The sequence below is a fragment of the Falco peregrinus genome, chromosome 3 (assembly GCF_023634155.1).
Source record: "Falco peregrinus isolate bFalPer1 chromosome 3, bFalPer1.pri, whole genome shotgun sequence".
Classification (NCBI taxonomy): Eukaryota; Metazoa; Chordata; class Aves; order Falconiformes; family Falconidae; genus Falco; species Falco peregrinus.
The window spans coordinates 48,657,778-48,681,798 of record NC_073723.1 but is presented as its reverse complement, the minus strand read 5'-3'; the positions used below and the strand labels follow the sequence as shown (position 1 = coordinate 48,681,798).

The 24,021-nt window shown below is 36.6% G+C and overlaps 1 protein-coding gene across 1 annotated transcript in view; it reads left to right on the top strand.

The window, feature by feature from the left end:
- The first annotated feature begins 2,545 nt into the window (after positions 1 to 2,545).
- LOC101915968 (lipoxygenase homology domain-containing protein 1) overlaps positions 2,546 to 24,021 on the top strand; it is a 144,647-nt gene continuing 123,171 nt past the window's right edge. Inside the window, exons 1-8 of the mRNA XM_055800878.1 lie at positions 2,546 to 2,701; positions 4,586 to 4,763; positions 7,297 to 7,428; positions 13,743 to 13,945; positions 17,269 to 17,358; positions 19,415 to 19,547; positions 19,823 to 19,974; positions 22,220 to 22,374. Of these exons, the coding sequence (XP_055656853.1) occupies positions 2,636 to 2,701; positions 4,586 to 4,763; positions 7,297 to 7,428; positions 13,743 to 13,945; positions 17,269 to 17,358; positions 19,415 to 19,547; positions 19,823 to 19,974; positions 22,220 to 22,374 (1,109 nt within the window). The 5' untranslated portion in view covers positions 2,546 to 2,635. The remainder of the gene's footprint in view (positions 2,702 to 4,585; positions 4,764 to 7,296; positions 7,429 to 13,742; positions 13,946 to 17,268; positions 17,359 to 19,414; positions 19,548 to 19,822; positions 19,975 to 22,219; positions 22,375 to 24,021) is intronic.

The window sequence follows — 24,021 nt, the reverse complement described above, 5'->3', positions numbered from 1 at the left end:
CAGGCCATTCTAAGCTGTAATTTATATCAGTTTGCCACATGGTGACAAAGTACCTGGAATGCCCTAGTATCTTTTTTTCTTTTGATAAGGATACATTCATAGGATTGATTTTTAAATGCCCATTTTTATTCTGTGTCTTTTTCTAAGTAACATGCCTGTTATAAGCCAACTGATATATTCCACATTTTTTTTTTGATCCGTTTTGATTTGTTTCATCCCATCTTCAAAGTCTTACTATTGTTTGTCTTTCTCAGAACTTGCAGTATACAAGTAGGCGAATGGAGTTTTAGAAGTTAGTCCTTTCTGATGAAACTCTTCTACTGATGAGGGAAGAAGCTGTGTTTCCCTTTACTTTTTTGAATTCTTCTGCTTATTTACCCAGTGAATGATTTCTGGTCGAAGCTGGTCCCGTTCCTCTTCTACATGATGTGTATTGGTATTGGTGGGAATAGAGTATTCCCAGTAGGACTGGGTTTCTCAGTGGTGATAGTTTCGGGCTGCCATGCAAACTGTCAGATCTTCTTGCAGGACTTTCTAGTGTTCATCAGTATAATTGTGATAGAGAACCCCTTACAGCCTGTCACGTTGCAGTATATCTTGCTATAGAGAGCTTATTAACTGGGCACTCAAATCTGAACTTTCTCTTTTCTTCTTTGTTACTGATATGCTTTATGATTTTGAGCAACCTATGGAAAAGCTGGATCTCAATTTTCTTATTTTTAGTTGTGCAAGATGTTCTTTTTCCCAGGGAATATGAAAAATGTTGTCATTTATAACTTTGATGTCCTTGGAATGAACATGGTAAATGTAAAACAAAAAGGTGATACAAAAATTGCAACGGACGTTATGATATGTAGCTAATTATGCTTTGAGGACATGCTGGCTCACTGGTTTTACAACCACTTCTAAAATGCATACATTTTTTCCTTTACTTTTAAAAGTACATTGAATCTGCTCGACAGTTGTTTTGAGTATGAAGATTTTTCTTCAGAAGGTAGTGCCTTGGAAATGAAAATTTTCCATAGAAATATTGATTCTTTGCAGTCTGATGTAAGCCAAAACTCTTTTAAATTATTGGGCTGACTAGTAGCATTTTGTTTGTTAAAATCCGAGATTTATTTAAATAGGAGAAGATGATGGAGTTGTTAAAATATTTAAATATGTATTGTGTATATTGTGTCTTTCATACAACGGATCACAGAGTCTGCAAACCCAAACAGGCAAGCATGGATTGCGCATTGTTTTTTTGCATAAAACTTCTGACTCCTTAAGTATTTTCTGTGAGAACAGTATAAACAAATGAGGACAAACACAGAGGCAAGAGGAGGAGGGCTGTGGGAAGAGTTACTGTTAGCTTGTTTCCCGTCTGTGTCAGTTTTATACTTCTTTACTGTCTTTGTAGGCTGTGACTCTTTCCAATTGAGGCACCCAGGTATCTTTCATGTTATCCTCAGATCTGCGTCATCTTAAGATAAACTGTTTCTGTGCTTTGAAATTCCAGAGTCCACAATTTTGGGACTGAAGTATTAGGACTGCAAATCTGAAAAACATAAAGATGTTTTCATACCAGACCAGTAGTATTGTGGGAACTTGAACAATGCAGAAACTATGTTGTGATGTTTTCTGGTTTGGATTTTGCCATATAGTTCATATAATTTATTATTCCTACTTTGATTATGCTAGAGCAAAGACAAGACATGCTGTGAGCTCCGTGTTCACCTTCAGCCTAATGGTTGTGCCATTCTTGAGTCGGCCAGGAACCCAGGTCACACTGTTACTTTCAATCTTCAAGGTGAAGTAGCTGATGAAACAACAGGATATGCTGGATTTTCCCAAGAATTTGTTGTGCATGTCAAGGTAAGGTGGGCAGAGGGAAGTTAAGAAGTCTCTTCTAAAATTTAGTGTTATAAAGCAGATTGTACCTAATCGAATGTCAGAGGATTGCAAGCTAAATGAGTGATCCTCTTTCACCAGGTGGAGTAAACCACAGCTGAACAGGTAGGCAGCACTTGGCTGCTTTCCTGGGGCTAACAGTGCCCATACTGCAGCTGGTATATGCAAACAGGGTTAGCTGTAACACGCAAAAGATGCGTCTCTAGACTTTTTAGTAAACCTTCAAAAAGTAGGAAGGTAGGTACATCGGGAGAGCTGCACAGGAAATTACTCAAGTTGAAAACAGACCAGTTCCTTAATCTGCTGCACTCTTTGTGCACTGAATGTTGTGCTGCACTGCAGAACAATAAAAAGCAGGGAAGCTGCGGAACAGGGAAGAATTTTCCCTCTTCAGGTTAGTGTCTGCACAGGAAGCAGCAAATATTCAAAGACTAGAGATATACTTGAATTACTCCGGGCTCGCTCTTCTATGCTTTATACATGGATATGCATGAATAAGTGCTTAAAATAAACCAATATGAACAATATTAGTATCAAAGTTTGATATGGACAGAAGCTTGCTGTTCACAAAGGAATTCTTGTCTCTGATCTGAAGGGTGTGTTTCACCATGGTGCCATCATTCTGCTCAATACAAGTCTGTGCCAGGCTCTGTCCCTTAGACCTGATGGGAGCTGCAGTGGAGCAGGTCAGCAGCAGCAGGAATCCTACTGGAAGGTGCATAAAATTGGCTCTGGACTCTGCATGTTTGAAAGTGTGAGAAACCCAAGAATGTATCTGAAGATCAAAGATGACCAGTGTAATGGAACAGTAAGCAGTTCTTTTTTTGTATTTCCTGCTGCAGATGGTTTGAGTAAATTGTCAATGATAGGAGAGAATCTTTTTCTACTTGCTTGGATAAAATGGGATAAAATTATTCAGATTTAAATTTTTTTCACATCTTTATTTTCTGAAGGAAAGACAGAAAAATCTAGCAAGGGAAGCTGTCGTGTCTATTTGGCACTTGATTGTAAAGAACTTATATTTATAAATTATTGAGAATGTGGTTGTAGTTAAAATTTATGCGTTGCTAGATAGTTGATGACTGTCAAGATTCAGTTGTGCTAATTTAATTTTTATTAAACAATCACTGTTATACTAGTGTGAGTTTGGAAGATGTGGATGTGATGTTGGCATCCTAGATTTTACAAATTATTCTGTTTTGTCTGAAATGAAGAAGAGCCTGACTTCCCCCCCCGTCAGGCAACCACATAGAGTTTATTCTTGAAATATCTCACCAGTAGCCTGTAAATTTAGTAATAAAATTAGTCTTGAGTTGGTTAAAATATTCTAATTTTGGGATCTATAATATTCTCCACCTGTTAGGAGTGTAACTATTGCAGATTTAAATTTGAGAGGAAAAAAGAGAATGAGACATTAGTATTTACTCATTAGACTCAGTGTTTACTAATCCTATGTCTGTTTGCTGATATGAACTGATAAAATTGTTTTGAATGTGGCAGAACACAAACGTGTTCAGGGGTTTGAAGTGTTACTGAATCTAAATAAATTGATGATAGAACCCACTAAAGAATAGTTAAGATGTAAGCAGCTGCATGCTGCACTGACTTTTGCAATGTGATTCTGTTTGTCCAAGTTAAAATTCTCACAACTATGTGAGAATTACTTTTGCATAATTCTTATTTGGGAGTTTGACCGAAGTGACTATGAAATAGAGCTATGTAAGTACTCAGATGTGAGGTCCCTAAGAGTTTTGCCATTGACTCCAGTACACTTCAGAGATTGAAATATTTGATCCATGTTTTGAATATAGGTCTTGTGAATATCTTAATTTTTCAGATGTGCCCTCACCAATGGACCAGGAGGTCTGGATAAAAGGGAGTGTTTCATGTACAGTTTGTGTTTCTCACTAGCATTTAGTGTATTTTGAGATTAAAAGTGTAATATGTGAAAGTCAGTGCTCTTCTCTCTGACATGTTAAACTGGGCTTTTTATAGTCTGTTTCTTGTTATTAGCCAGAAGGAAGTTGTGATATTCTGAAAACTAGGGGAGCTCTGATGTCTCAGCCCATGTTACTATGACCGCTACACTTGCATTCATGGTTCTGTGTGCTTTGAAATCGACAAACATGCTAACTTATTGCTGTGAAAGGGCATGGTCCTTGTAGAAGTATGTTGAGGTTCTCATTGGGTAAAGGCTTTGAAATTAATCTTTTAAGTGCTACGAAATAGAGCAAAAATGCTAGGAGTTACAGTTCATGAAAAGAACAAAATATCTAATACATGTTATATTGTGTAGCATTAGCAAATCTGCACTGTGTACAAATTTGTGTATAAATATCCTCTGTTCTCTGAAATGGATATTTTCACATTCCATAACCCTCTGAAATTTGTTTGAGAGAAATTCCTTTGAATATATCCTCAACTTTTGCTAAAGCCTAAAATAAGTCAGAATGCTTTCATATGTGGCCTTTCACTTACTCAAATTAGGTGATCAGTCTTTCTGATCACAAAGAAAGAAACAGGGATAACGTCTGTGTATGTGTGCAATAATGTAACATGTTGTGAAGAACCTAAAGTTAATCTGAAATTTTATTAGAAGGTAGCAGCAATATTTCAGTCTTAAAAAACATCCAACTTGCAAAGCTACATAAATTTAATTGTTGAATTTATGTTTCTGTTTTCAACTTCTTAGGGCACAGGTGATGAATACTGTCACTTTAAGATTGAGAAGAATTTGGAAACTGGATCTGTAAGCCTAGAATCAGTGCGAAACAGAGGGATATATGTTGGTCTGCTGCCAGATGGCCAGACTAAACCAGTCATTAACACTGGAGAAAGAAACATTTTTTTCTACCCACAGGTCATCAAATGTATGTGATTTCTTAATATTCTACAGTTTGCTTTAGTGATTAGTGTTCAAATTCAAAGCAAAAGTGTAAAAGCTAAATTTACACCATTTCCCTTGTTTCAGTGATTTTAAAGGTGAAAAGTTTATTGTATACACAATTTCTCCTGTGTACTTATCTAATTTCAAATGATGCAGAAGAAATCTACTTTTTTACTAATACACTTCTGAAAATAAGTATTAAAACAGATGACAAGATAGGGATGAAGTTGACTTCCTGAGTTGATTCCCTATTCTGGCCACAGATTATGGAAGCCTGGGAAATGAATCACAGACTCAGAGAACCATTTAGGTTGGAAAATAACGTTAATATCATCAAGTCCATCCGTTAACGTAGCGCTGCAAAGTCCACCACTGAACCATGTCCCTCAGTGCCACATCTACACATCTTTTAAATAGTTTCAGGGATAGTGACTCAACCACTTCCCTGGGAGACCTGTTCCAATGTCTCCTTACTCTGGCTACAATATGCAAGTTATCAATATTAGTGATTTCCCTGTTCTGTTGCTCAAATCAACAGTAAATTTCCACACCTGTTTGGATTTCACTGTGTAAGCCGTTGTCCATCAGCTCCACATCCTCATTATTGCATCTCATCTGTCCTGTCCTCACCAGTAGGAGCTCAGAACCATGTTCAATATGGACAAACACTTAACAAATACTTCACTTAGTGCCAAAGACAGTTTAGGTCCTATTCCAGTTCCTCATTATGAGATCAAATCAAGACAAGCTCCCACACAGAGCACAAAGCGGTGGGGCTGGATTCATGCCTCAGAGGTGCTTGTAATGCTTTTAGGAGAAATCTACCGTTTAAGTAAGCTCTATTAAGTTGGCCCCACCACAAGAGACAAACTGTCCCTGAGCATTTACTAACACACTATACCAGCACCTTCACCCAGCCCAAGGCACTGGCAGGGCTGGAGGCACAGGCGGGGACCTGCCTCATCCCCACAGGGCCCTGGCCCCATCACACTGCGTGCCTGGCCAGCCTCTACAGCCATCTCAAGCAAAGGAGTGGAAACCAGGCTAGGATTCAGCTCGGCCGTTCCTTCTGCACTGACACAGCAAAAGCCTTAAGTGCCTTGTCAAAGGCCTGTTTGCGCCCCTCTGCCAGGTGCCCTGGATCAAACATACATACAACTGCATACAGTGATGATCCAATGTTGTCTTGCTGCCAGCTATACCACAGCCTTTCCTGATTTTATAGGGAAAGTAGTTGACTTTAGAGAGGACCTCCTTGGCAGTGTTCAGTTTCTTTTTTAGTGGTGTGAAATACATTGTAGCTTCCCCCCACTAGCATATTCATTATGTGATGCTTCTGTCCCATAGTCCAATTTGAGAACTATTGCAGTTAAAAAGCTTCCTTATTAGGGAGCTGACCTGTTCTAGTCAACTAGCCAGGAGTCAGAATTTGGCTCTCAGCACACTCTGGATCATGGTCAGCAAACTGTCTGCTTGTCTCTTCAGGAGAATGAGGTTTTTAATGTGGTGAACAACTGGTTACCAAACATAGCCAGCTGACTTGGATTATAACTGCAGAAAACAATGAAATTACAGTAACTTGTGTTCTTATCTGTTGGACACAGTTATGAAGATCAAGAAATGAAACATCTCTTAAAAATGCTAAACTGGACATCAGTTTGAAATTGAGAATTTGGTCAGATTTTTGCCAGACACAAGCAGAACAAGCTCATCCTGGGTGCTTTGACCATCAAAGAGAAAGTGCCAAAACACACAACTGGTCTTAGTATTAGTTGTTCTATGTATATTGTGACTGAGATATACAGAAGCATTATGAAAGTCACTGTAATGGCATCCCTACCATTCAGTCCCTACTTCCTACAAGGTGACAAGAATATTCTGGTTACTGTGTCCTTGTAGAAATGGTGAAACTCTTTTCCTTTGGTACTTTTTGGAAAAGTAGTATTTTCAATGAAAATTCTCAAAAAAGCAGGGTTTACTGAGCCATTAAAATAAAGATAAATATTGTTTTGTTACAGCTTTCAGTTCCTTCCTGAATCCTCGTTACTCAGTAAAAGGAAGATAAGAGCTAATATTTTCTATGAAAGCAAACAAGATTGTCTGTTTGTCACCTCACATTATTAGAAATGATCCCTAGCAGTTTTTATTTCAGCATTCCCACTCTTAAGAAAGGAACCATTGGGGGTGTAGAGAGGCTTATTTTGGGGAAAACTACGTTTCAACAAGTTATTTTATTCATGCATTAACATTAAATTGTTACGCTATATTTTCAAAGCAGTAGATGGAGTTTTGTTGGTCTGCCAGATTTTTTTCCACTTTTTGTGGCATGCTGATAACAATAAAAGTCTGTTGCTCGTGGATATGTGATACATAGAGAAAAAGATTTTGGTGTCCACTGTGTGGATCAATTGTGAGACTTGTTATTAGCTTTTGTCACTGAACATATGGGAAGCTTCCAAGCAAGAAAAAGCAAATGATTTGTAGCTAGTGACAGAATTTACATTTCATTGTTTCAGTTGGCCGGGAAGAGCCTATGGGAACATCTGCAGCACCCAGTCAAGAGAGGAAAGACATTGGAGAATCTCAGCTCCAACCAGCAAAAGCCCAGAAACCAGTATCTCAAAGCCCTTCAACTTTCCCACCCTCAAGTAAGCAACAGTTTATAAACTAGTTGTGATACAGCACTGTGTTATGTCTGCCCTCCATGCACGTTTGCAGGAAGGACAATGAAGTCTCTAGACTATACATGCATACATGCAACATAAACCGCATTACCAGTCTTTTTGTAAAAGGGCATTGTAAATGTGGTTTATTGAGAAGGCAACAATCAGTATGTAAATGTTGAATAACTTCACTTTTTTCCCCCCTAAATTAACTAGCCATCTGTCAAATTAAGAGGTTGATATGATACAGAGCCCAATCCAAAGCTCAGTGAAAGTAATAGAATATTTCTCATATATGATCTCTCTTACAGTTATGTTTTCTGCTTTATGATTCGCCAGAGGAGAGTAACGTTTTGGCATGCTAGCTTTATGCCTATGTTTTGGCAGGTAGGAATAGATAAACAATGTCGTGGTCGTGCTTCTGGAATGATAGTCTACTGGATATGTTTAGCTAGAATAAACCACCATTTTCTCTTTTAGCTACAGAAGTTGCATAAATGGTGTAAGGCAATGATTTCCCCCACTCAAAAACTTTACAGGAATACTCTGCATCCTAATAACCAAAGAAGGGGTGGCTAAGGAACTAACTGAAACAGGGAATGATACGTGTCTTAAGGAGTAAGGATGGTCATGTATGCTTCCTGCCTCTCTTTTATTTAAACCTACCCAAGGACCCTGTCTACATGGCCTGAATTGTGTTTCATTGCCATGAAAAACAGATGGGATAAATGGAAAATACTAAGCTTGGCAAAGCACGTTGGGGCACATTCACATCGTGGAAAAATATGTTACCCTGAGTAAGCCTTAAAACCAAGATTATATTAGAACTTCCACTATGGAAGACATGCTTAGTCAGCTAGAGATAGTCCCAAAGGCATTCATGTAGCAAAAAATTCAGGTGGGTTGCTGATTTGGTTTTGGGCTTGATCCTCAGAATGCTATTTCAAAGTGCGCATGAAAAGTTTGACAACGTGGGCAAAACATCAAATATGGCATACTTGTTCAATGGCATAATGTGAAGTATCATGAAGGATTTTAAATACATTCAGTTGAACTAAAGCATCCTGGTTAAATTTAAAGCGTAGGTGTGGATTATTATTAACTACTGTTAATTGTTTCTGGCAACATTGTTTCCATTCTTAGCTCAAAACACCCACTTTCCATTTCTAATCTATCAGACTTCATGTTGTATCATTGTGTCGCAAAGCCTTCCCAAAGTAGTGTGGGTTGCCCACAGCTGGTGAGATATGCTGTAATTGAAACCCATGGCAATGATGCACAAGCCATCAAACCTGTTTTCAAGGAAGCTGGATGGTTTTTGGGTTGGATACAAAGGATCTTTTTATAGAAGCAATATCTGCTGTGAAATTGATTACACAGAGTCTATAGCACTTTGTAATAAGTATTTCTGACATTCATAAATATGGACTCTGCTTATACAAAATGAACAGAAATATCAAAGTTACTCTGCCCTTCAAAGAAAATGCTCATTTTTAGTAAGATATTTTCATTTAGAATACTTTAGAGGTAACTGCGTTTTGACATGTAGAGGTGAGCCTTAATTTTTAAACTGATATACATTAAATACTCATTTGCTTTTTTACTCCCAGTTAACATTCAAAAAAGGGTGATACCTATATTGAGTATACAATCCAGCAGTACACTTAGCATTCAAACTCAGAACAGATTAACCTTTAGGCTGACCAGTCTGCTAACCAGTAGCTGTGTTTTGGTTGTTTTCATAAATAATAATTGATTTAGGATTAATTAAACTGAAAACTTGCTACGGGAGTTGAGGCTTCTCCTGTTGCAGCGTGAGTTCTTTGTTTCTCAAGAAACTCCTTTCACTGTACAAGGATGGTGGCAGGTCTCAGCTTCTACTTAACAGCTCACAGGATGGAGTCGTTAGAGTGAGTGTCAGAGACAAGTCAGCTAAAATGCATGCAAGGCACCACATCATAGACTCAAGACTGATCAAATGTGCTGCCCAAAACAGAAGGGAAATTATATGTATGTAGCTAGAAGATCACAAAGTCTAGGGATGAAGGAGGTGAAGCAAAAGACACTAAAAGCCTCAAGCCAAAAACTGTAGGGTTTTTTTAACCCCTTTTACTCTGCTGTTACCAGTTGCAAAACCAAGCCAAAGTCATCAGCCCTGCTGGAAATACAGACTTGTGCTGTATTATGTATCAGCTAGCGAGCATGCAAGAATCTTGTGGAATTTCCCAAATGACTTGGTACTGGGGATTTCCTCTTTGCTTGTTCCTTGTGTTTCTCAAATCACATTTAAATTTCAGTGGTGAAAACATCCCTCTGTGTACTAGTGAAAACAAGGGGAGAGATGTCATTAGCTTCCATGACACAAACACTGTCTGTGACATTGAGAACATCTTTGTTGTTTGGTATTAACAAATTGTATTTCTGATAAATGGTTTCTACACCCTCTATGTTCCTTTCCTGTATGTCTGGAATTAGTTTTTTAATATCTTTTAATTACAAGAGAAAATAAGATACAAATGAAATCTGATCTCATTTCCATTTTGTTTATATTGGAAATGATGATACAAGAAGGTGTAATAAAAATTCATCAACTTTATTGTCCAAGCTTCTGCTCTGGAGATTAATTTCTTTGATGGATCATTTCAAAAGTGTCATTCATTTGTATGATGTGCTGAGACAAGATAATTCTTTTTTCTTTAGATTTAGGATAAGTAAATAAAAAAATAAAGTTATTTTTATGAAACTGTGTGAAGGATTGTGACTTCATCATTCTCATGCAGGCCTATCAGAATGAATTTTTGTCACAATAGATTTACAGCATGGTGTCATGAAGTGTGTAAACTCCCATGACTAATGCAGGGTAACCATCAAATCCTCTTTTCAGACTGGAATATTTTTAGCCTGTAGCAAATCAATGTCACTGATTTCCATTTGTAAGAAGAGCCAGTAAATTATGAGGCAAAAAGCACTCCAAGCCTGTGAATTGTTTGTGCATTATAATTCTTTTCAATAGGTAGTAGTTTGAGGTTGCACTAGCTGCTTTGGGTAGCAATAGCCCAAGTACGGAATTCTTTTGCTAAGCATACGGAGCAGCCTGGCATTCCTTATGCTTCTTGAATACCTGCGCATTTTCTGAAAATTTTCATTTCTCTGCTGTGATGAAAGATGTGCTTTAGATAGCTGGAAGGAGCTCAAGCTTTCAGAGTTGCAGCTAAGGAGCTAGGTAACTGCAGTTACAGAAAGTTATATAGCCAAGTTCTCAAAAATATGTATTATACCAAAGCAACTACTCTGCTATGTAGATCTGTTATTTCAGTCACTGAAAGACAAGGGTAGTTAAGTTTTCATTCAGGTAAACATAAGATATTTGCCTTTTGCTTTGTTTTTGGTGTATGGATTTTCTTTTTCTTGTATGGATTTTGTTTTTCTTTCAGAATAACTTGTTTTCAGTCATGATGAAGAATACAATAAAATCAGTGATTATCTGACACTATGATGACACATGACTATGGCCTATTTCTAAATTACTCTAACCATCCCGAAATCGTGCTAGTACTGTTAGAAGCACTGCTGTAAAAGTCATACTACCACAGTTCTGAATTAAAAACTGATTAACCAAATTTTAGACTCTTTACTAGGGCTGAAATTTCCTCTGATTCCAGAAGTTAGTTTTTATTTATTATAGAACTTTGTACTGGTTCCTAGTTCCTTTACAATTCTTTGTGCAATTATTTCTCATCGGTTAAGAGTTCAATGCTAGCGCATCATAATTCAGGTTCAGTGCTTTAGTAACCATGTTGATTTAACCTAGAGGACAACCTGATAATCCAAGTAACTATGTAATTCCTTTTGAGTGCAACTTTTAAGAAAAAAAGCATTTATTTACTATTATGAAAGTGACATTTGAGGAAATTTAAAGGGAAGATCAGGACCATGTCTCAGTATTGAATCGGCCGTCTTATATGCTGCTGTAGTTAAAAGCAGTTAAGTAAGGCAACTTGGAAGTTAATACCAAAAGGGTTGTCAAGCATTGGGACAGGCTGCCCAGAGAAGCAGCTGAGTCACCATCCCTGGAGGTATTTAAAAGATGTGCAGATGTGGCACTTAGGGACATAGTTTAGTGGTGGACTTGGCAGTGCTAGCTTAATGGTTAGATTCAATGATCTTAAAGGTCTTTTTCAACCTAAACTATTCTATAATTACATGATCCTTCTTCACTTACCCAATTTGCTTCAGTGATGTTTCAGCAGGATGCAGAATTTGTTCCTCAGAAAAATTTATTAAGAAGCAGGTCTCAAGGATTTAAAACTGTTTTTCACTTTGCCTTCAAACTTCTATTTTAATGGTAATAACAAAGCACAGTCAGATAAATTTTGCAGATTTTTGACACAGGTATTGCATTAATTTTTTTTAGTATGTACTGAGCTTGGCTGGACTTAATTTTCTTCATAGCAATCTCTCTGGTATGTGTTCTAGCCTGGTGACCAGAGCAGCACTGATAACACACCAGTGTTTTAGCTGTAGCTGAGCAGTGCTTGCACAGCACTGAATCCGTCTCACTCTTCACTCGCAGCAAGTATGTAGGGGTCCGGGGGTGTGTGGGGCATGGCAAGAGAGTGGGATGGGAAGCAGCTGGGACAGCTGATCCCAACTGACCAAAGACATACTCCATGCTAAATATTGCCATGCTCAGAAATAAAACCAGAGAAGAGTTTTTCCAAAGCAGTTGTTCCTCAGGGACTAGCTGGGCATCATTCTGCTGGTGGTGAGTGATTGCATTTGCATCAGTTGTTTTTTGTTTGGTTTGATTTTTTTTTTTTTTTAGGTTGGGGGGGAGGATTTTTGTGTTTGTTTGTTTTGTTTCTTTTCTTTTTTTTTTTTTCTTTTTTTTTTTTTTTTCCTTTGAGGTAAAGGCAGTTGAATAAGTGAAGGGAAAAACTCCATCCCCGAGAAACCCAGTACAGTATTTTAATCAAGTAAATAAAAAAGCAAAAGGCTCTAATAGCAAGGTATGTATGCAGCAGGAACATACATAGTATTGCAATGGGAATTCTTCAACAGATTCATATCAGTGGCTATTTATGAGTTCTGCAAAATTGTAAGTGAATTCCATTACGTGTTTGGAGCCTCTGGCCTCCAAAAGCTTGGTTCATAGAAAGTTAATTAATGGATGAAGAATGAGCTGGGGTTTACAAAAGACAATTAATCTGCAATGCAGATTATATTCATTATGGTTAACATATTAAAAAGTCTCTTTGCTGTCACATGAAAAGGCCTCATGAAAAGCAGTTTGTAAACCCCTACAAGATGCAGTATATAGACTGTGCTGGTTCATCTTTTTGAATTCAGGGTTTATATATGCCTCTTGTGCCAGAACAGTTTATAAATTCTTGGGGTCAAGGACTCCCTCTTTTGGAGAGGACTTCATGGTCAGCGGTCCCATTATTGAAAAGTAGTATTCCAGACACCTGATGTTTGTAAACTCCACTTTGATTAGAATACTCAAAACTAAATTCCTTTATCCCAAGGGAATTTCTTTTTTCATATCCCATATGCACTGCCATTTGACATCTTTGTGTACATATATATTTTTGTCTTAAGGGTAGATGGAAGACCACTGTGTGCTATTCTAAAGTGAAATACACGTTTTCCAGCATTGTATTTGTCAGCCAGTAAAGCTGTGAGGTTTAGTCATAAAGTGGTATTGTGCTGCTCTTGTCTCATTCATGCAGAACCTGCCTTAGCCCAAATGCTGGCACTGTATGCATAAGTATGGTTGGGCAAGGATATATTGTGCTCTTTTTTGAGTATTTTACAGTATTTAATTAATATTAAACTTGAAGAAGGTTAATTTCCTGAATAATTTTTTTCATTTAAAATGAAAATTTTTTCTATTCTCAGACATGTGATTCTCCTCATCATGTCCCAACACAAGGCATTAGGGCAGTATTTACAAACTATTCTGCTAATTTCTAAATGTAAGTCTAAACAACCAGAAACATGGATTTAATGGCTGTAGTTCTGCATCATAGTATCCTTGCTCTACACCAGAATACATAGTAAAGAATAATAGGATGATGGCGCACGTGAGAGATACTTCTTTTCCAGTTGATTCTTGTGGCTCAACTAATCAGTACGTTTTTGTCTAGACAAGAAACATAAATCAATCTTTTCAGACTATCTCGCTTGCCATGAAAAAATGCAATCCCCTCTGTTATTTTCTTATGTGCTGAAGTTACAACAGCGACTGGCAGTTTCATGTCAATTTTTGTCTCCCAGTAATGTTCTGTATTTCACAGAGGAAATGAGAAATCCCCAAGGTGGTGAGTGTCCCCTTCCTTCACATGATGAATGGAAAGTGTCAATGCTGACAGGAAGTGCAGGAACTGAAGCAGATGTCGCTCTCTGGATATATGGAGACAGAGGAGTAGCTGGACCAATAACTCTTGGCAAGGACAACAGAAAGCAGCTGTTTCTTCCCAGGCAGGAAGATGAATTTCAGGTAGCTAATGAAGGCTAAGAACGTTATTTTAACGTATACCTTTCCAAAGATTATTTTGTCATGTGAAAAGAAAAAATGTTTTTCTCCTATGTTTACTGCATAACATAAATCTCTACCTAATCTGTATGATTTCTGCATTAAATCAGCTTGGTGCATATAATCAGCAACAGAGGAAATACTCTTTCTTTTAACCCCTTCTCCCTTATATAGTAGCCCAAATGGGACAACTGCAGGAGTAAATTGATTTCTGTAAGGTAAGTGATTTGAAACCACTCCTAAAAAAAACATGTCTGATGTAAGATTTGTTTATCATTTAGGGATCTTTAGGAATTAAATCTTCATGCATACACTTTTCAAAGCATACTAGAAAATGTATATTGTGGGATTTGTTCTATTAAGGAAGAAAACCTTCTTTATGGGTGCCATATTATAAATAGCTGAAATGCCAGAAGCTTTACCTATGGAATTACTAAGAGCTCAATCAGATCTACATGTTAACACATCATGACAACACCGAGTTCTGCTATTATTTAAAAGTAACCCCACTTCTATTGTAATACGGAAATTTTGTCTTGGTAGACCAAAAGAAAGTTACCAAAGGGGATAAAATTTCTGGTTCGCTGAAATCTTTCTGTTGAGATGCATGTGACTCGTTGTCTTCAGCTAACTGAAGCAGAAGTTATATTTTTCACGTTATGCACAAATTTTATTTCTGAGCTCATTAACTCTTCTAATACTTAGCCATAGCACAAACCAAGATTATTATTGTCAATAATATTAATAATAACACTCTCTATGAATTGGTATAGGCAGGAAGATAACCAACTGTAGTGTTCATTTTCTAAGCGTGTAGGCTATACATTATGATCCTTGGGAATCCTGTTCTGCTAATTAGTGAATAATTTGTAAGCAATATTGGGTAATGGCATGTTTGCAATGTTAGTCCATACATTCTTAAGAGATGGACCAATTTCTCTTCCCTAAAATAGATATTGCCCATTATGGCTGTGTGCTGTGGATATTGATCTTGTGAGAGAGCAGAATATTTCTCTGAGCACCTGGGGCTACTACTATGATTCTTTACATCATACTGACACTATTGCTTTCAGGCATGAAACAGCAAATATCACCAAAGTGCTTTTTACTCTAGCCTGCACTAGATAAATCCACGAAGAAAAAGCCTATGAGTAAGAGCCCTTCTTTTTTTTCCTTTTAAACTTTATCCTGTACGTGTTTAGCAGGATAAGTCTTGAAATGAGGATAGAAATGTAAGACTTAAAAGAATTACATCTTCTTTTTAACATTTGCATCTTTGAGCTTGATAAGTGTTCGCTGGTATGTTCTAGAGCAGAAGATGCCAAATTTTATTTTTTAAAGTAATCAATCTTAGCTCTGGCCAGGATTTCTGGGAAGAAAACAGCTTCTGAAAGCCTATAATAATCAGGCATTTTGGAAACTATTTTCTTTAACCTTTCACTTTATCAGTAGTATGCCCAACCATGAAAAATTTGAGTGGAACTATCTTGAGAGATGAAAACCATTCATATGTGGCCTTCCCTCTTTTACCTTACCCATGTGAGTAGTCATTGCCTGCTTAATCCTTTCTAAGACTGTGCATGAGAAAAATCAAGGCTGTCAGAGGGTTTCTTCTGTGAGATCTCTGCTTGTTTTAGACAGAAGTCACTCTTTGCATTCTGACAATGTCCAATAGGTTTATGTTTTGTATTGATACATGAAATGATCATGTAACTTTTATTTTTTTTTAACCAAAAGGCTAAAGAGGGATTCATTAGAATAAACAGACAACATGACTATATTCAGTGAGCACCAGGTCGGTGAATGAGAAGACAGTATCTCATATTACTTGAGAAATGGGTTAGTTTGTGAAAAGCAGGAAATTACAATCACTGTTTTTTCAGTCAAGCTGTATATAAGCCCTTACTTTACTGTTGCTTTAAACCCAAAGTCTCCAGGTCACCTCTGACAAGGCTACTTATAGACAGAAATATTATGAAGCCTAACAAGGACATCAGACTCTGACTCCACAGAACAAAGCTATGTTCTTAAGCTGATGGAAAAGACAAGAACCATATTGTCACATCAGCATTGCAAACCTGGAGTTAGCACTTATTTTGTTAATGAAATTCAGGTTGACGTAGCAACTATATCAATACAAACACAGGTTTGGATTCCATAGATTCTTTCTTAAACAACAATTATAATTTACTGAGTGCGTTTCAATGTTAGGGAAATCAAAGATAAAAGTTATTTGCTTCCAGAAATCTTTGACTAAAGCTTGGTAATGCTGTGACTTCAACATAAAGATTTATTATACAAAAGCACAAAGAGTCAGCTAAAAGCTGGTATGAGAACTGAGGTAATTCTGACCTCTGGAAAGAGAAGAGGGCTTTTTGTTAGTGAAGGTAAAGAATGAATGGGTAATATACTAGTACGTGTTTCCAAAAGAATGAAAAGAAAATAATTTTAGTACAATGTAAATAGCTTTTTTGAATGTAAATTATGGAGAGGAACAAGCTATTGCCAGCCTTTTATTAATAGAATTATTTGAGAAATAACATTATAACACAATTACTTTTCTTTTCCTATCAGTACCTTACAAACGATGTGAAGTTATTTATGCTCACTTTAAATAATGGTTAAACTTCAAATAAAACCCCACATAAGTGGGATAGGATAGGGTTGCATAGAGTAGATTTCATAAGCAGGAGCACATATAATGCTTGAAAGTGCAAAGTGCTAATGAATGCAAATCATATTCAGAAAGCAAAGATAGTATCACTGATTTCCAGGGTTTTGCAGATGTCCTGCCAGCTTTTGAAAGCTTATTCTTTAAGATCTCCAAAAGTTTTATAACCTTGGTTTTGACATACTAGGGTTTATGGTCATATTGCTGTGCTGCATTATGAAAGAATTGCGACCAGTGGATTTAATTTTGTATTTCTCATTGCTCTCATCAATGGCTCTCACCAGCCCTTTTTACTCTTCAGACTTTGCAGAGTTTTCTCTTCTGCCAAATCATTTCCCTGGCAAGCATTGTAATTTCACTTGGCTATAAAGTGGTGTTCAGACAGAAATCTGCTTAGACAAAATAGAATCAGTCTCTTTTCTGGATCCCATAATCCAAAGTCTGCCAATCAAATATTGTGTCCTGTTCCTGTGCACTCAGATGCTACAAGGTTCAGAGAAATCTAGAACCAGTTGCAAAGATTAATGAGCATGCAGCCTCTACCACACAAGTTTAAAGTGTAAGTTATTATTTTTTTTCTATAATTTTTATGTTGTATTGTTCTGGCTTTATTCAGGTTAAAATAAAAAGCATTGGGAATATCTACAAGATAAGAATTGAACTTGATGGATTACTGAATGAACAATCAGAGTGGAACTTACAAAGGGTGAGATTTTTTATGGTGATTTTTTCCTGTTTTATTAATTTTTGTATGAACTGAAAACCTATCTTTTCATGAAGCCATGGTTTAATGAATTAGAAAATGTTGACTGCAATATGTTCTTATTGCTTTGTGTTCTTAGGTTGCTTTAGAGATGACAAAAGCACTGATACAGTCCATCTCCTAAGAGCTGGAAATATGTAGGATTATTTTGCAGTTATTCTGAATTAATGTAGTTTGCAGATACCAGTTTTAGCGTACTGATATATTCTACGAAGTTTTGCTTTCTGAAAGCTCACCTGTACTCTGCAGTGTGTGTTAGGGAGATTCTAGCTATAAATTCAAGCTCTGAAAAATTGAAAATGGTGAAGTAACAGTTATTCCATGACAACTACATGTGAAGAATTAACAAAGTTTGCTTAGGAGTAGAGTAGTCCTAACTGGCCCCAAACATAGCTCACAATTGCAACCATTTTCAGGGAAAAAGAAACTGCTGGGTTTTTTCAGTTTGTTGAATTAATTCTTCTTCTCTGCTTCTGTTTTAACTGTATCTTTTCTTGTGATATCTAGGGAAGTTCACCAGATTAAATTTATACTAAATTCTTGCTAACACTGACCCCCGTGTAAGATTTATTTCAGAATTGCAGATAAATATCTGTCTTCTGTTTCTTATTTTAAATCTGTAAAAGACACGTGTTTATCCTTTGGCTTTGAATTTGTCTTCAAAAGCCTGATTTAGACAAGCAGAATTACACAGTAGTAACAGATTTTTACATTAACCCAAAGGCCTTAACTGTGACTGTACCAAAACTGAATGTGCAGGAATCCTACTTTCCATCCTGGTGGTTACAAAATATTTCTTTAACAATTTGGTCCAAATTTCATAGGGTAACCCTGGGATTTCAAATATTTCTTTTCACAGAAAGAAAGAAATCCAGTTGAAAGCTGTGTTTTTCCCACAAAGCAGTTAATATTTGTGATTGTTGCGAATCAGCAGGGGGAGCTCTGCCAATAAACATTACAGATTAAGAGTCACTCCTGAGAAGTATTTCATGTTAGAATAAATACGTGCTTTGGCGTTAAAAGAAATGTTTATTCTACTTAAAATAATACTTTATTGGAAAAGTGAGATAAAGGCATATATTGTCCTGATTTTCTAAGTGTTAGAATTTGAATGTGAATGCTTGTTTTCATAATTTTGTTTGCAAGGCTTATGCTTGCTATATGCAAAACACAACTGCTGAAAGCCAATTTTTTGGCACTTATTTCCTTTTGTTAGTGAAGGCCTATGGAAAGAACTGTACGAAGTAAACATTGTTGTAGTTCAAGACCAACAAGAAATGCTCCCATGAAAGAGGGGAAAGACTGTTTTAGTTATAGGAAATAAGACAGCTATCGGAATGTACAGTGGCAAGTAACTCAATAATTTGAATTCTAACTACTTTCAGAGGAATATATAGAGGGTGTTGGTACCCAGGTTGGCTTTTGTTCTGCTGTAGAAGAGCCAAATATAATAGAAATAGATTTAATATTTCAACATAACCTTTTCTTGCCAAAGTTCAGAAGGATGTAGATGATGAGTTTCATCCTGTTTTCATTTTAATATAAGAAATGTGTCAATCTTTCCACATCTTCCAAAAGCTTAGTCTCTCCTAACCTCACCTGTTAGAAAATTTTCAGTTTACAATACTCCATAGAAGTGGTTCACTGATAGAAATCAGAATTAGTGACATTTCTTATGGCAAAAAAAGCAAATTTCAATTATAGATTTGTTTGTTCCAAGAATGAGTAAAGTCCAGGGCATATTCAAAGAATAGAGTGTGGCAGTTTCACCTGCAATACCACAGGTGTGAGTAAAGATCTTCTCTAGTAACAAGCCCGGCTGCAGAGTAGTGGCCAAAGAAAAAATGTTTTCATACCGCAGTTACGTATGTAATATTTTCTGATCATGTTATTATTTTCTGAGATAGAAGAAAAGATATACAAAAATATGTTTTTCTGTTGAGAAACAAAGCACTGGAAAGAGTGAACTGATTCATAGCTGGAATTGCTTCTTCTCTAGGTGACAATGCAACATCTAAAGAACAAGAAAATGCTGAATTTCCCAGCAAACACATGGTTGTCAAAGAATCGTGATGACAGAGAATTTCTCTGTGAACTTCCAGTAGTGGAAGCTGGAAAACCTATCTATCCAAGTATGTATGTACTTCAGTTGCACAGTTACATACTTATCCATTACCTGGTTTTCAGTTTTAATATAATCTGAATTATATTCCATTTCCTGTACATTCCTAAATGTGGTCTCAGCAATCTTAAAAACAGATAGTTACACTGATTTCTGGAGAACATATTCCAAAAATTAATTGCAAATCAAACTTGTCGGTGGTGTTCCCATTAAGCTATAGTAGTGAGTAAAATGAATTGTGATTATACCTAACTTGTATTTTCTTCTTTTGGATATTTTCGGAAGTCGTTTTATACCATGTTTATGTGTACACTGGTGACTTGGAGCAAGCTGATACAGATTCTGCTGTTTATCTGTGTATCTATGGAAAGAGAGGAGATTCTGGTCTAAGACTTCTGCATAAAACTGGTATGCGAGTGACACTTCAGAGAGGAATGGTAAGTCTGAAAACCAATTTGCTTAGATGTATAAACATATTGAAGTAACCTGTATGGGTCTGAACAGGTTCCTAATAAAAAAGAATCATAGAGGTTTAGCAAAATAAGTTCTAAGAACTAAGGAAAATAATTTTCTGCTGATCAGGAATGACTAGAAAAGTTAAAACACAGGCAGGAAAAGGGGAGGAAAAATGATTTGAAGAATCACCCTAGGATGGTGAGAGGAGCTGCCTATGAATTTAAAACATATTCTGTCAAGCTATGATGAGTTACAGCTGGATCCAAAAAAGTTCACATAAATTGTTCCATGAATTCTGTTCTTAGTAGGACTTTGTTATGTATTTCTTTTACTGTATAATAATATAGTATTGTGATTAATACGGAGCAGATTTAAAGTAATCTTTCTTTCAGTTACCTCCTAGCTCCTCCGTAAGTAAAATATACATCATCCTGATTTTCTGCATTAGTGTATGGTTGAATTTTAGGAACTACTGAATTTAATCCCAGCTCTGCCACTAGCCTTATTACGACCTTCCATTAAGCCTGTTTCTTCCTTTGTGAGCTATTGAGGATTAACTCTTGTACATCTAACAAACAGTATCAAGCTGTTAGTGGAACACTCAATTACACAATAAAAAGCAGTATCTAAAATGCTAAGCATAGTAATAACCCACTTGGAAACTTCAGCTGTGTCTATATTATTTTAAAATACGTACTATATTATTAATGTATGAGATTTAAAATTCTTCTCAAACTGAAATTCAGAATTGGAGTGGATTTTTCTGGAGGGATTATTCTAGCCCGACTGACAGTAAATTCAGCATATTATTTATACAGGGGCTAAGCAGGGGTGGCTCAAAGTGCACTTCATAACAGAAATGGGTGAATGAGACAGTGGATTGTACGGAACAGTAGAGCAGGGCCTGGGATATGTCTTTTTATGACAAAGGCTGTTGAGCGCTGACTTGAACAATTTGTTTTCATCCCTGCCACAGACACTTTACATGATATCGGACAAATCACTTAAGTTTCCCTGGGTGACCGCTTTTTGTATGCTTCTGTTTTGCTGCACAAACCAGTTTAACTTTCCTGAGCAACATTAGCCGTAACTGAGATTCGTTCAAAGAGAATTTTGTTCTGCACCTAGTAAGCTCTTTGAAATGTTAAATATGCCAACAAATTAACCCCTCTGTTAACCCCAAACTACTCTGCATCTTTGACACTTTTGGCAATAATCTCTGTGCTTTAACTATCTACGTAAAATGGAACATTATGCAGATGGCCTTTCAGAAAAAAGATTTCAGCGTTTGTGGAAATCTGGGGTACTATGGAAAAAGCGCAAAAGTGAAGTCACTGGGGAAATCAGTTCTGTTTCACTGAAGTCTATGGGTGGTTGCAGTAAATAATGCATACAGTCATAAAGACAATGAAGATAAAAAGAAATATTGAAAAGCTGTAGTTCTGCCTGTGTACGATTTGAGGCAGGGACCCTTCAGAGAAAATAGCTTGTGGTCATATATTACATATACAGAAGGGAGAGGTAAAGTTGCATAGGCAGTCTTAATTCTGCTGTTTGCTAAGGACTGAGAATTTTACAGATACAAATTTTCCAGTGTAGTGCTTTCCTTCATTTTCCTTTTACTGAGAAAAGTGATCTGGACTGTTACATTTAGAGAGAGAAATCTATATGCTTTTTACTGTGATGGAAAATTAGCAGCCTGGCCTTTCACCTGATCAGCTTCATGCTCCTATGAAAACAATCTTTGCCAACTGTAAGCACAAGCTTAAATGAATAACAAGGGGAAAGTTGCATTTCAGACTCCAGTTTCTTCCAGCAGAATAAAATGTAAATAGAGTAGGTGAGACCAAAAAGAGCATTTTAACTACATTTTACATAAATACCAACAAAGGAGATAAGAGCTTTAACTCATTCTTACCTAGGAGAGAATAATTGTAAATGGTATGGTATTGAGACAATAGTGAGGGTTTGTGTGCAGCGTTTCGGATGATGGCTCACAACACAATCTATTTGGCATTATTGCTGCAGCCTGATTTTAGTAGTGTTTTCTCATTTGCTCTAATACATAATAAAAATACATTTAACTGTTCAGATCCAAACACTTTGAATACAGTCCAGCTGTCATAAAAGCAATGGGAATCTTTGTACACTGTGAGACTTAATGAGGCTTTTAAAAGACTTCAACTTAGTGGTGGCAAAATGCAGCGTGCTGTCTCTGTCTTCTAGGTCAATGCTTTTGAAGTGGAAGCTGTATCTCTTGGAAAGCTGCAGAAGGTGCTGTTGCGCTGTGAGGCTAGTGCCAAGTCCCAGTATTGGTACTGTGATAAAGTCATTGTCAGAGAAACTGAGAACAACTTGGAATATGTTTTCCGTTGTGAAAGGTAATCTTTACGATATTCTTAAATATGTTTCACTACCATTATTATGCCAACCAATATACTAAATATGAATTTTCCAAGGAAAGACAAATTTGGATTATTTTGCAGTTTTGTAAAATCCACAAAATGTGTTGTTCCAGAACAGATTGCTTGAGTTAATATGCTGTAGGAACCACAGCAAAGATTAAATGCTTATATTGTGGCTATGTTACTAGATTGTGCAGCCTTGTCATAGAAGGATCAGTGCTATCAGCGTGACTTTCCTATTCAGCAAGGAAAAATAAACCACACAAAAAAATTCTAAATTAATTGCATTTCTAAATGGGAAAGAAAAGAGATTTGCCATCCAGGAGTAGCATTCACTCTTTTTATGAACAACAGCATTTCTAGAGAGACAAATATGACATCCAAAAGTCAGAATTCTTTTGTGGTTTTTCCATTTAAGTTGTTAAATGAGCATCTTGAAAGTCAGTTGATAAATACTGCATTTCACATGTTTGGAAGAACACTGGTAATCCCACATTTGGAGTTTTCAGTTTTTCAGTCTCTCTCATGGGTATGTGCTTCATTCGAGTGAAATGAAGTGTAAAGAAACAATGTAACCATCTGACAAGGCACTAGAATTAATAATATTTAATTAATAATTATGAATAAATGCCTAGTTATTTTTTCTGGATTTTCAGAAATTTGTTATTTGCAACCCTTGGTGTCACATCCTCAAAAAAAAGAATTAAGATGCTCTCTCACCTTGATAAATCTCTCTAAAACTGAGATCTTTCTTTAATGAGTGACATGTTTTTAAATAGTAGTATAACACAGGATTTCTCTGGAGTAGATTTGGATGCAGACCAGCTATTGTTGCTAGCTGTGGTTGCTACCTTTCTAAAAAAAACAGGGAACATTTCCTAATGGAAGTTCTACAGAGAAATCAGGCCAGCTGCCTACCTCAATCATGACAAATCAACTCTGTCATAGCTGTCACAGCTGTCCTCCAGTGGGTAAGAACAGCTTAGGGATGATGCATGTCAGGGTAACACAGCTTAGGAACGATGCATGTCAGGGCACTTTGCTGTATTAATTCTGTGATAATTAACACCAGATGTTGATCACCAAAATTATTCAGTGGCACTGTCAAGAAGAAACTGAGAGAGGGTTTTTTTTGTTTGTTTCTAATTTTTCTACAAGGCAACACTGCCACTGAAAAATGGTTAAAATAGGTCAGTGATGGGGGTTAGGGGAAGCTTCCTTGTTGGCCAAAATGTAAAGCTGAAACACTGTGCTTTATTCAAGGATGGGGGAAGTTTTTGCCCTTCAGAAATCTCTTTAATATATTACTTTTCAGCTTCACAGCTTTATTTTACATGGATATTTTATGATCTAGGCTATGAAAAAAATGCTGTATTTTTTTCTTGTTTAGCCAAGGAAACATCAGCATTTTGTCTGGCTTAAAAATCTGATACTAGTTTCTGAATATTCAACAGCTCCTACTGGCTTTCAATTATACAGTATTAGTTACAGACTAATACTTCTTAGCATTTAAGATTGCAGAAGATACCTGTGTGGTCAGGTCTTAGCAGAAGTGATATAAATAAGTAGTTGTCTGGTAAGACAAATTTATTTCTTAGGGACTAGTTCTTATATGAATTGACC